This window comes from Eretmochelys imbricata, chromosome 8 (genome assembly GCF_965152235.1).
Source record: "Eretmochelys imbricata isolate rEreImb1 chromosome 8, rEreImb1.hap1, whole genome shotgun sequence".
NCBI lineage: Eukaryota > Metazoa > Chordata > Testudines > Cheloniidae > Eretmochelys > Eretmochelys imbricata.
The window spans coordinates 67,025,350-67,038,135 of NC_135579.1; the positions used below are offsets into that span (position 1 = coordinate 67,025,350).

The 12,786-nt window shown below is 39.2% G+C and overlaps 1 protein-coding gene across 5 annotated transcripts in view; it reads left to right on the forward strand.

The window, feature by feature from the left end:
- The window catches only part of VAV3 (vav guanine nucleotide exchange factor 3), a 258,623-nt gene that overhangs the window by 140,791 nt on the left and 105,046 nt on the right, over positions 1–12,786 (forward strand). For 4 of the 5 annotated variants that reach the window (XM_077824181.1, XM_077824185.1, XM_077824184.1 and 1 more), the window contains exons 12-15: positions 1,632–1,718; positions 2,403–2,488; positions 2,905–3,037; positions 3,425–3,534. In XM_077824181.1, the coding sequence (XP_077680307.1) occupies positions 1,632–1,718; positions 2,403–2,488; positions 2,905–3,037; positions 3,425–3,534 (416 nt within the window). The remainder of the gene's footprint in view (positions 1–1,631; positions 1,719–2,402; positions 2,489–2,904; positions 3,038–3,424; positions 3,535–12,786) is intronic. The other variant, XM_077824182.1, reaches the window with a different exon arrangement.

Here is a 12,786-nt window from a genome sequence, read left to right on the forward strand (position 1 = left end):
TTATATGGTATGGAGTAGAGCTGACTGGCTTCTATTTATCTGTAATATCCTAACTTTTACATTCTGTCCCGTAGTTCTCAGCCTGCTAACCATTTGGAAAAAAATTTGCCTTTCTCAGTTTTACTAGTCCTTTACAAAATGGGTAAAACTTCCATTACTGCAGATCACCTCAAATTTTGGTTAACAGTTTCCCAATAAGGTAAACACAGTTCTCTTTCCTCACGACTTGTGTCCTAGTAATGTCTTTGTTGCCTTAGGCTAGAAGGCATTAATATCTCTCCTAGTGACCGTTACTCCACATGCTACTGCAAATGACACAAGCAAGTGCTTTTTAAAATAGCAGTATCTCATTACATGTTTGGTGCTGTATCCCTCGGCAGTCTGCAATTCCCTCTGCAACTAGCAGTACTCTTAGTTTCCTTTTTTTCTGATGCTGTGCACGGAGTTCAGTTATTGTTTTCGTTATATTTTCCCACTCTATCCTTTTCCTGGTTAATATGTTAGAAAATTGTTCCATTTAGCACATATTTCCTAAAAAATGTTTGCTCCTAGATATTACAGATTATATACCACTGAGGACATACAAATGAGGATAAACACCTGATTTGAATAGAGAAAGATAAGTGGCAAATTTCCCAGCACATTCAATGCACAAATATAGAAGATATACTGGTCCACGGCTTAAGATCATACCTAAACTTTTTCCAGATCCCAACACTATATGTGGAAAAGATTAATTTTCCAGAGTCAGTCAGGCCCATTATTGTGCATGGGACCTAAGAATTACGCTGGCTGTTGGCATGCTATTATATACCTTCTATTTTGCTATTCAGACATTACTGCCCTCTCACTGTATGCCTCGGTCTTGAAGTTGTAGATATTTGGGCATCCTACTAAACCTATCCAGGATTACTGCATATAGGAGCAATTAGAGCCTCGACTTGGTTACATCTTTTACGAAGGCCTTGTTGTCTTCAGATCTCTGAAATCATGTGCAAATATCAAGACTGAAGGAGATATCCCATTCCCTGACTGAAAGAAGCACTCCACCAGGCTGGAGTAAACCACCTTTAACTTAAACGCTGGTTCCTGTAGGTGGAGATGACATTCCTTATTTCACTATTAATTTTTTTTTAGCCCAGCTGATACCAGTGCTTCTTTGTCCTTGGCTGATTTGGGGTAGGTCGCTCTCAGTCTCTCCTATTGGAGCTCTTCCACTTTGGATAAATAATTAAATATTTACTGGAGCACAGCCATGAACCTGAGTCTCCCATAACCTAGGTGGTTTCCCGAACCATTGGGCTGTTGGCCATTCCGGGAGTCTTTTTTTTCTTTTGCCAAAAAATTCCAAAGATCTAGATTTCCTCTACGCAGAATGTGAATATTTTTTGAATTCTCAAAATTTTAACAGGATGAGAATATCATTTTCTGCCCAGCCTTAATAGACAGTTTTTTTAAAGCTTGCATACTTAGGTGTGTATATCAGCAACTTCTGAACACTTAAAATAACTTTTAAAAAGTCTTATTGTGCAGATTAGGCAAAATAAGGAAGATAAATACAGTTGCTTAAAATTAATGTATTGGAATTTTTCTGACTGAAATATTCCCCCCTCCTTTTTTTTATGCTTTAGGACTTGGCTCAATATGTAAATGAAGTGAAGAGAGATAATGAATCCCTCCGTGAAATTAAACAGTTTCAGTTATCAATAGAGAATTTGGTATGTGATAGGCTATATTTACACCCTTGTTTATTCCAGCTTTTCACCATTGTTCTACTTTACTGATATCTACTGCTCCCTATCATCTTATATAATGCTAGAAACCTGGGTAAAATTCAGGTATGTGTATGTGGTGTTCTTTTGGCTGGCCTGGAATGATATCTGTATACAGTGACTTCCTCTCCATTTCCTTAGATCAGTGGTTCCCAAACTTGTTCTGCCGCTTGTGCAGGGAAAGCCCCTGGCGGGCCACGCTGGTTTGTTTACCTACCGCGTCCACAGGTTCATCCGATCGCGGCTCCCCGTGGTCGCAGTTTGCTGCTCCAGGCCAATGGGAGCTTCTGGAAGCAGTGGCCAGTATGTCTCTTGACCCATGCCGCTTCCAGCAACTCCCTTTCCCTGCACAAGCAGCGGAACAAGTTTGGGAACCACTGCCTTAGATGCATGCAGCTAAATCAGTTTTGTTGCACGATGCCCCAGGTCCCTTGGTGGGTGGAATAAAAGGAGTTTATTTATGCCTTATCATCCTTAGTAGGACCAAAAGGTGCCAAGTTCTTTTTGACTCTTGGAGAATCTTGCTTTGTAGTATAATGACCAACTGACACTTGAATGTCAGATATTATCTTAACTCTTCTGCTGGCATATATGTTAAATAATGAATTTATTTCCTTTTTTTGTTTTTAGAACCATTCTCTCTTAATGTATGGAAGACCACAAGGTGATGGTGAAATAAGGATAACTACATTAGACAAACGTGCAAGGCAAGACAGGTGAGAATATAGATACAGTACTTGAGTTGCTAAAGTCAGAATTGGTATTAGATAAATGCTTGTAAAATACAGCATGGCATCTGCCTGTGAAATTTGGTGTCAGCTCAGGAATTCTTCTGCATACATCCTCCTTTCATTGTACACACATAGCTCCTATTAATATTAATGTCAAGGAAGTAAATTTTCAAAGTGGTTCAAGAGAAGTTAGCCATTACATTAATATCTAAATCCCTATGCACCTCTTGCAAAAGTACTTTAAGTGGTTCATGTTTTGTTACCCAATAGTTTAATTGCTAAGTTTCAAAATCATAAGTGCTCCGTGCAATGTTTTTATATAATAGTGTATTATTTTAAAAGGATTAGTGAATTGGCATACAGACAAGTTTTTTAACCCTTTATATATTATGTTTTCATAGGCATATCTTCTTATTTGATTTAGCTGTAATTGTGTGCAAACGGCGAGGTGATAATTATGAAATGAAGGAAATAATAGATCTTCAAAAGTACAAAATCACAAATAATCCCACCACTGATAAAGAAACTAAAAAGGTAAATGTTTATAATACTACTACATACAAAATATACACCACTATTAAATATTTGAGATCCATAGACCTTGAGTATATGAAATATTCTGCAACCACGCTTCAGCGATTTGTGTATTTTTTTTTAAATGTCAAAGCCATATAGTATCAAAAACACACTGGACATTGTGGTTTAAAGTAGATGACTATTAAAGGGCTTCAACTATGTTAATTTCTGATGTAATGAAGAGATATGAATGAGCCATTATTAAACTGAACAGAGCTGCAAAATGGTATGACCTCCATTTTTCCGAACTCAGGGTTGGTGTTATACGATGAATATAAAAATATTGTCTTCTTTCTGTCTGAATATTAAATTGTTAATTAGTGAATTGCCATACCTTTCACACAGTGGTCTTATGGCTTCTACCTCATCCACATACAAGGACAAAATGGTTTGGAATTTTATTGCAAAACTAAAGATTTGAAGAAAAAGTGGCTTGAGCAGTTTGAAATGGCATTGTAAGTATATATTTTTCTGTTATGTAAACATTTCCTTAACCAATGCTTTAATATGCATTTTAAATTATAACAATAATTCTGCACACACCAGGATACTCTTTTATCTGCATTTTTGAAAACAGAACTCATAGCTGACATCTACAATGTAAGAGTATTCCTCTGAAACACTTCTAGGAAAAGATAGAGGGCACTCTAAGCTATGTGTTGCTTTCCAGCATAGCTGGTAAGATTGTTTTACTAATACAGTCTGAAACACCTAGGGAAAATATTAATTGTTTTAGCAATAAATATTTAACATAATGGTGACTGATTTTTCCATCTTTATTTCTTGGTACATTGAAATACATTTTAAGAGATATGGGGATGTTGGCTTTCTTCCTAGTGGCTTTAAACTAATTTATTATGTAGCATTTGGATCAGGTTGCTTGGTTTATTAAGTTTGATTTCCATTGCTTGACATCGTGTGTGTGTGTGTGTGTGTGTGTGTTTTTTTTTCTAATGTAAAAAAATAGCATGAATGTGTTAGACTTCTCAGAAAGTAATATGTCAGAATATAGCACTGCAGATTACATTATAGTTATGTGCTTTCAGCTTTATTTTTATTTCCGATTCTGTTGGAAAAACAAACATGGGTATTGATACTGAAAGTATTCTGATTAAATTTAAAACACAGGAACAAATAAATCAGGTGGAAAAGAGACAGTCACTGCGTTATTTTTTTTTTTAAAAGAGGAGGGTGCAGAGGAATATTCCCATCTAAGAGTGGTGAAATTAACAAAGACAGGTTATCACTTATATGAATTTTTGGTTGAATGAAATGGATGTCGTTAGCTGCACTCCATTGAAACACACTTACAACCTTAATTCCTGTTAATTATATTTTTTGTTTAATTTTTTCCCTTTTTTCTTTTAATGAGAGCCAAGAGTTTAAATTGGGGTAGCATAGAAGGTATGCAGGAAGAGAGCCTTACTCTGCCATATGTTCTGAGTCCCACCAAATATGGTTTCCCTTCCTGCTGACATTATCAAATCCGTAGGAGTATATCTGCTAGTGGGAGTTGTTCCTGGGTGTGATAGGTGGGGAGCGGAGAGGCTTTTAATCGGCCAACTACATTGAAAACTAAGCTCTGGGGCCATGTCTCTCTGGTTCCCTGCATATACCTCCTATGCTGTCATTGTTGATACTTTTATTGTTATCTAAATATAAAGAAATATCCCTATTAAAAGCCCCCAACATCCTAATTAATTAGACTTATAATTGAAAATAATGCCCACCCTGCCATAATTATACAAATAATGGTTAGCTCAGCCAGCTAATAAATCAAAGTAGTAAAACAGCCTCCCCCACACACATCCATCCCGAGGAACATACCTACAGCCTTGTCCCAGAACTTTTCCTGGTTCCCTGCATGCCTTTTTCCTGTCCCCTCTCCCTGTTCCCTTTCTCTGTGCTATTGGGATTCCCTGCACCCTCTTCATCCTATTTCTACCAGTGTCCTCCCCCAAAACCATATGTCCCTCCTTTTGCCTGCCACAGAGGCACCCTGCTGTGGGTACCCGCATGGCCTCACAGTATGCCAACATTTTTATGGCTGATTTAGGGGATGAGACCGAGGAGGCATTGTTCTAACGCCCCCTATTCTACTTGTGCTACATTGATGACATCTTCATCATCTGGACCCATGGAAAGGAGGGCCTTGAGGAATTCCACCAGGATTTCAACAATTTCCACCCGACCATCAATTTCAGTCCACACAAGAGATCCACTTCCTAGACACTACAGTGCAAATAAGCGATGGTCATATAAACACCACCCTATACCGGAAACCCACTGACTGCTATACTTACCCACATGCCTCCAGCTTTCATCCAGACCACATCACATGATCCATTGTCTACAGCCAAGCTCTAAGATACAACCGCATTTGTTTCAGTCCCTCAGACAGAGACAAACACCTATAGGATCTCTATCAAGCGTTCTTAAAACTACAATACCCACCTGCTGAAGTGAAGAAACAGATTGACAGAGCCAGAAGGGTACCCAGAAGTCATCTACTACAGGACAGGCCCAACTAAGAAAGTAACAGAAAGCCACTAGCCATCAACTACAGCCCCCAACTAAAACGACTCCAGCGCATCTTCAAGGATCTACAAACTATCCTGAAGGACGATTCCTCACTCTCACAGACCTTGGGAGACAGGCCAGTCCTTGCTTACAGACAGCCCCCCAACCTGAAGCAAATACTCACCAGCAACCACACACCACACAACAAAAACACTAACACAGGAACCAAACCCTACAACAAACCCTGGTGCCAACTCTGTCCGCATATCTATTCAAGGGACACCATCATAGGACCTAACCACATCAGCCACACCATCAGGGGCTCGTTCATCTGCACATCTACCAGTGTGATATATGCCATCATGTGCCAGAAATGCCCCTCTGCCATGTACATTGGCCAGAACGGACAGTCTCTACACAAAAGAATAAATGGACACAAATCTAACATCAAGAATTATAACATTCAAAAACCAGTAGGAGAACACTTCAATCTCCCTGGACACTCAATAACAGACTTAAAAGTGGCAATTCTTCAACGAGAAAACTTCAAAAACAGACTCCAGCGAGAAACTGCAGAACTGGAATTAATTTGAAAACTGGATATCATCAAATTAGGCCTGAATAAAGACTGGGAATGGATGGGTCACTACAAAAACTAATTTTTCCCCCTGCTGATACTCGTATCTTCTTGTCAACTGTTTGAAATGGACCACCTTGGTTACATTGAACTTATTAGCACTACAAAAGTGATTTTTCCTCCCTTCTTGTCAACTGTTGAGATTAGCCCACTTCCGCCTTAATTGAATTGGCTCGTTAGCACTGACCCCCCACTTGGTAAGGCAACTCCAGTCTTTTCATATGCTGTGTATTTATACCTCTCTACTGTATCTTCCACTCCATGCATCTGATGAAGTGGGTTTTAGCCCACTTAAGCTTATGCCCAAATAAATTTTGTTAGTCTGTAAGGTGCCACAAGGACTCCCCGTTGTTTTTCCTGCTGATACTGGGAAACATGGTTCCATGCCACATTTTCCTGTGACCCTCCCTCCCATCCCATCCCCAGACCTTCATCCCCAATCTGTGTTTTTTATGCTCCCTTTCTCTCCCTTACCTCTTCCCAAATTTCTTTGCAGCCATGTTAATCCTGATCTCCAGCACCCTCATATTGTGATTCAACTAAAGATAACAATGACTGCACTTTAAATGCCAGTGTATTTGATGCTGTGCATGGACTTCTTTAATTTTGGCCAGTGTTTGCATGAAAGTTTTGGTGTTTTCATATCTTCAAATTATCCTGTTTCTCTCTCTGTGTATGATGAGCTAATGCAATCACACTTACCGTACTTATAAAAATGGTAGGTGTCAGCTAAGGCATAGCGCTACTCATAATAGTGCTTTGGGAAAGGTAATTTATTGTTCCTGATTATCATAAATGATCAGAACACAGGGCTTGGAAGTTCAATGAGTTAATACAATAATCTTTCACCTGGGTTCACTTCTGGCCTAGGTCACCAGTGAAAATGAGATTTGTTGGTCTCAGCCTGGTCCCTTATGGATATTTGTCCACCTCATAAACCCACAACACAATTTAACATGATTGGCAGTCGTAATCTAGAGCAACACAGGGCTGGAATAGTAGGGTTACTGCAGGTCAGGGCTGAGTTGTATTAGCAGAACTGAATTGTAACCTTGCATAGTGACATTCTTTGCTCTAGCCAGTATTATTGCTTCCTTATTTGTATAACCACTAAAACTCACTAGATTTAAAAACTTGCAGCATTTAATCAATTTTGAAATCTCATACCTTTTTATTTTTTTGTTATTTGTGGGTTTTGGCTTTATAGAATATCTCCCAAAAGTGGCACTCCCTTGATTTCCCGCTCCCATGAGTTACCTCAGCATGTAGTGTGCTAATGAGATTATAAATGCTGAAGCATGGAGTCTGCCTTTGGGAATAAACCAGGGGTTCTCAAACCTCAAGGGGTCATGAGGTTATTACATGGGGGGAGGGTCGCGAGCTGTCAGCCTCCACCCCAATCCTCACTTCACCTCCAGCATTTATAACGGTGTTAAATATATAAAAACGCATTTTTAATTTATAAGGGGGTCGCACTCAGAGGCTTTCTGTGTGAAAGGGTCACAAGTACAAAAGTTTGAAAACCCCTGAAATAAACTAACCCCATTGTTTTTCCATATTGTATGGTGAGTCTGTTTTTTCAGTTGTATTTCCTACTCTATAAGGTGTCTATTAAAGTATAATTCTGTTCTGAAAAATTACTGTGGTAAAATTAATCCGATGAAGTGAGCTATAGCTCACGAAAGCTCATGCTCAAATAAATTGGTTAGTCTCTAAGGTGCCACAAGTACTCCTTTTCTTTTTGTGGTAAAATGACAGTTTCTTCAGCACATTCAGAATTGTAATTGCTGACTTAACAGGCAAAACATAACTACGTATTTAGCACTTTTGTTAGGACTGCAAAATCAACACAGCTGAAAAGGAATGAGCTGGATTCTTTCCTGTGCATCAGAAATAGGATTTTACTATGTTCCACTCAGTTATATCTATGCAAACCCACTGCTGTCTGAGAAGCTTCCTGAATGAAGCTAGGGCTGCCCAGGTGTTACTAAGGAACCTAATTTGTGAGCAAATTCAGATCTCATTTACATCAGTTTAAATTAAGAATAGGGCCCAGTCTACGCTAGAAAAGTTTTACTGATATAACTGTCCATTCAGGGTGTGGTTTAAAAAAAAAAACTAAAATATTTATTTTTAGCATAGAGGCAGAGGTACTAACACAAAGGTCCCTTATATTGGTATACCTTATTTTGCTTCCCAAGTCAGAATAACCTATATTGGAATAAGCACATTCAGTATACTTAGGGCTTGTCAATAGAAAGTTTATGAAGTGTCAGTAGAATTAATCCTGATCTATACTGGTGTAACTGAGATCAGAATTTGGCCCTTGATGTGCAGAGCCTGACATTACTCATGAAATATGTAATGGAAAGAACCCAACTTGTCTCTCAGAAACCTAGGCTGAGTTTGCAAGACTGGAAGAAAATGAGCGGATGATCTGGAAAAGATTGGGAAAAAATAAACATGGAACCCCGCATGGTCACTTTTCAGATTAGAACAGCTCTTTACGTAGAAAATTGGGAATACTTTTTATCTCCATGAAGATAGTCCAAACTCTAGGCCTGATCTACGGTAATATGACAGGTCATCTTGTGGTGGGGGAAGCTTGAGAGCAATGGGTACTGCTACAAGAAGATACAAAATACATTTAAGATATTTTTAACTATTTCCATTTATGTGGCAGTTCTCCTGTCACTGTGTCTGTATTTGTTGTTAATCTGAGACTATTATTTTGTTTAGAAAAATGGCTAAAATCTATGCACCTAAACTTTTATTACCACTAAGAATTTCCTAAGGATTTTTCATAAGAGAGCTAGTACATATGCTGTACATCCTCAGTGACATGATAAACTGCAACACCTCAGCACTAAATTTGATGCTGTTGACCTATTCACACTAATCTCCAAAATTGAGGCTGACTCAATTGGCCTTGAATCTAATGTATTGTGTACAACCTTTCAAAATTGTCAGTTAGTTCAGGGTGCTGGATCTTCTTGGCAGCATTAGAAGGAAGTGGGCAACTGGGGCAGCACACTAAAAATCACAATTGGCCTCCTAAAGCTGGAACTTTTGTTAGACTAACATGCATGATGAGTTTGTGAGTGTGTTCCACATGAATAAATGTAACTGGCAAAGAGTAGTCCAATGTTGTCAAGGTTCCTTCCCCACTCTGAACTCTAAGGTACAGATGTGAGGACCTGCATGAAAGACCCCCTAAGCTTATTCTTACCAGCTTAGGTTAAAAACTTCCTCGAGGTACAAACTTTGCCTTGTCCTTGAACCCTATGCTGCCACCACCAAGCGTGTTAAAGAACAGGGAAAGAGCCCACTTGGAGATGTCTTCCCCACAAAATATCCCCCCAAGCCCTACACCCCCTTTCCTGGGGAAGGCTTGATTAAAAATCCTCACCAGTTTGTCCAGGTGAACACAGACCCAAACCCTTGGATCTTAAGAACAATGAAAAAGCAATCAGGTTCTTAAAAGAAGAATTTGAATTAAAGAAAAAGTAAAATAATCACCTCTGTAAAAATCAGGATGGTAAATACTTTACAGGGTAATCAGATTCAAAACATAGAGAATCTCTCTAGGCAAAACCTTAAGTTACAAAAAGACACAAAAACAGGAATATATATTCCATTCAGCACAGCTATTTTATCAGCCATTAAACAAAAGAAATCTAACACATTTCTAGCTAGATTACTTCCGATGAAGTGAGCTGTAGCTCACGAAAGCTTATGTCAAATAAATTTGTTAGTCTCTAAGGTGCCACAAGTACTCCTTTTCTTTTAACTTTTTACAGGAGTTCTGAGCTGCATTCCTGATCTGTTCCTGGCAAAAGCATCACACAGACAGACAGACCCTTCCCCCCCCCCCTCCAGCTTTGAAAGTATCTTGTCTCCTCATTGGTCATTTTGATCAGGTGCCAGTGAGGTTATCTTAGCTTCTTAACCCTTTACAGGTGAAAGGGTTTTGCCTCTGGCCAGGAGGAATTTTACAGCACTGTGGACAGAAAGGTGGTTACCCTTGCCTTTATATTTATGACAGATCTGCTTTTAACAGTAGCTTGTCCATTTTGAGGGGATATGGGTTCTCTCTATGTATCTGGTTAACTCTCATTGATATTAATGGGAATTGTGCATGCATAAGGGGAGAACAAAACCATATGTTGTGTGATGAGTTCTCCCCCGGGGTGCCACCTGGAATTGGGGTACCACTGAGCCCTCTGACCCACGAGCTTGGGCTCCCTCTCACTATCCTGCTGTGACAAGCTGCAGACATGCTCTCGGCCTTACACTTCCTCCAACATTACCACAGGTAAGGACACACCCAGCTGCAGTTACATGCAGGCTCTTTGACTAGCCGCTGCATGAACCAACAATAGAAAGGCTAAAGCTCAGGTAAGTGTCAGCTCCCCAGGCACCTCCCCCAGGCCCCGGAGCATAAACCCAAAATTATGCCATCTTGTGGTGCACAGGGAACAGTACAGCGTAAACTCAAAAAGCCTTCCCTGCACCCCGCCCCATGTGGAGAGGAATGTGCAACAGCCTCTCTGAGCTAAGATTCCCACACACTTCACTCCAAACTCACTGGTTTAGATTAAAACATAAAATAAATGTATTCACTACAAAAGATAGATTTTAAGTGATTATAACAGATAGCAAACAGATCAAAGCAGATTACCTAGCAAATAAAGAAAAATGCAAACTAAGCTTAATATACTACATAGATTGGATATGAATTAGCAGATTCTCACCCTAACTGATGGTACTGGCAGATTTGTAGATTCTTAAGGCACAAGCTGCATTATCTTTACAGTTTGGGTTTCTCAGGTCTTCAGACATAGGTCTTCATGAAAAAATCCCTTTAGCCTGTATCCAGCACTTCCCAGAGTTCAGTCTTTTTTCCTCTGGTGTTTCCAGGCGTCGTCTTGTGTGGGGAGTGAAAAAAAACAGATGATGTCAGTTCCTGCCTTATATAGTTTTAGAATATGGTGGGACCCCTTTGTTTCAAAACTTGGTTCCCAGACCAGTTTGTAGAAAAATACTGATGTCCCAAGATGGAGTCCAGAGTCATGTGGTCTGGTCCCATGCCCTTGCAGTGTTATAGCAGCCATTGTTTACAGGGTGACCAAAATGCCCACAGGAAGGTTAAACTATTCCATAGTACATTGTCTTCGCTGATGGGCTATCAGCCCCATCTGGCTTCTTCATTGTTGTACCTGAAAGGCTGGCTGTGGGTGTTTTCCAGAGTAAGCCCATTTGAAATACAGATCCCTAATTAATATTCATAACTTCAGATACAAAAATGATACAGACATACAAATAGGATAATCATATTCAGAAAATCATAATTTTCCCAGTGACACCTCACATAACTTATCTTGTACAAAATTATCATAATTATGCCATAATCATATTTTAATATTACTATGAAGAGTATGGGGTGCAGTGTCAATGTTGTTTCAACAAAGTTGTGTTCCTTAAAAGCAGTTGTAATAAATCTGGTCAGTTGTTGTTTTGTTTTTGAAGCTGTATTAGTAATTTTGGTTTAGATTATAGCTATGTAGTTTAACGTATACTGTTGCTTTTAAAAGAAAAAGTGCTATGAAAAGTGTTTAGTATACAGGAAGTGGTAGGCTATATGCAATCTTTAGCATGCCTAATAATGTAGATGTTAATGGAAAGGCATTACATATCTGAGAAACTGCTGATACTGTGTTCAGCCAAATTATTACACTCCTCCACCTTAAGTTAGTGACCTACAATGTAAGTATAGTAAAAGTAATAATCGTGAGCTTTGACCCTAGAGATCAGGTCCACTGTTTCTTGTTATGCTTATAAAGCTATTTTAAAAAAACTAATTGTAGAAGCGTGAAGGCATTATTTTTCTAGAACACACCGATTTCCCATCTAGTTCATTATCCGTCCTCCAATAGTGACTAGTGCTAGTTGATTCAGTGGAAATGTTGAATTCCCCATGATGCACATAATAATTATGCAAAAGAATACAACATTCAGAGTTAAGATTCCTTCTTGTTATCTATCAGTATGAAGTTTGTGCTACAAAGCAGGAGAGTTGATGGCTCTTTCAGCTTTATTCTAGCTAATTCTACTGCAGATGCCTTTCTTATTCTTACAAGCTAATTTCTTCACAAAATCCTGTGGCAATGAATTCCAAACGTGAACTGTGCTTCACTTAAAATGTTTTCCCCTTTTTATCAGACTTAAAGGTGCTTTTCTTTATAATTTTATCAAGTTATCCTCTTGTATTCATAGAATCATAGGCTAAATCATGTAGGGTTGGAAGGGGCCTCGAGAGGTCATCTAGTCCATCCCCTACACTGAGGTGAGATTAAATAAACCTAGCCCATCCCTGACAGGTGTTTGTCTAACCTCTCGTCCAAGGGCTGGTATTCTGCAACCTCTCTTGGTAGTCTATTCCAATTATAGCCCAGACCCCTTTAATTGAATGGACTGGACTCACCTGATATGATCCAGGGGTGATGGGCCTACTCCACCCACAGGGATCAGCTACACAGTGGTAGCAAGG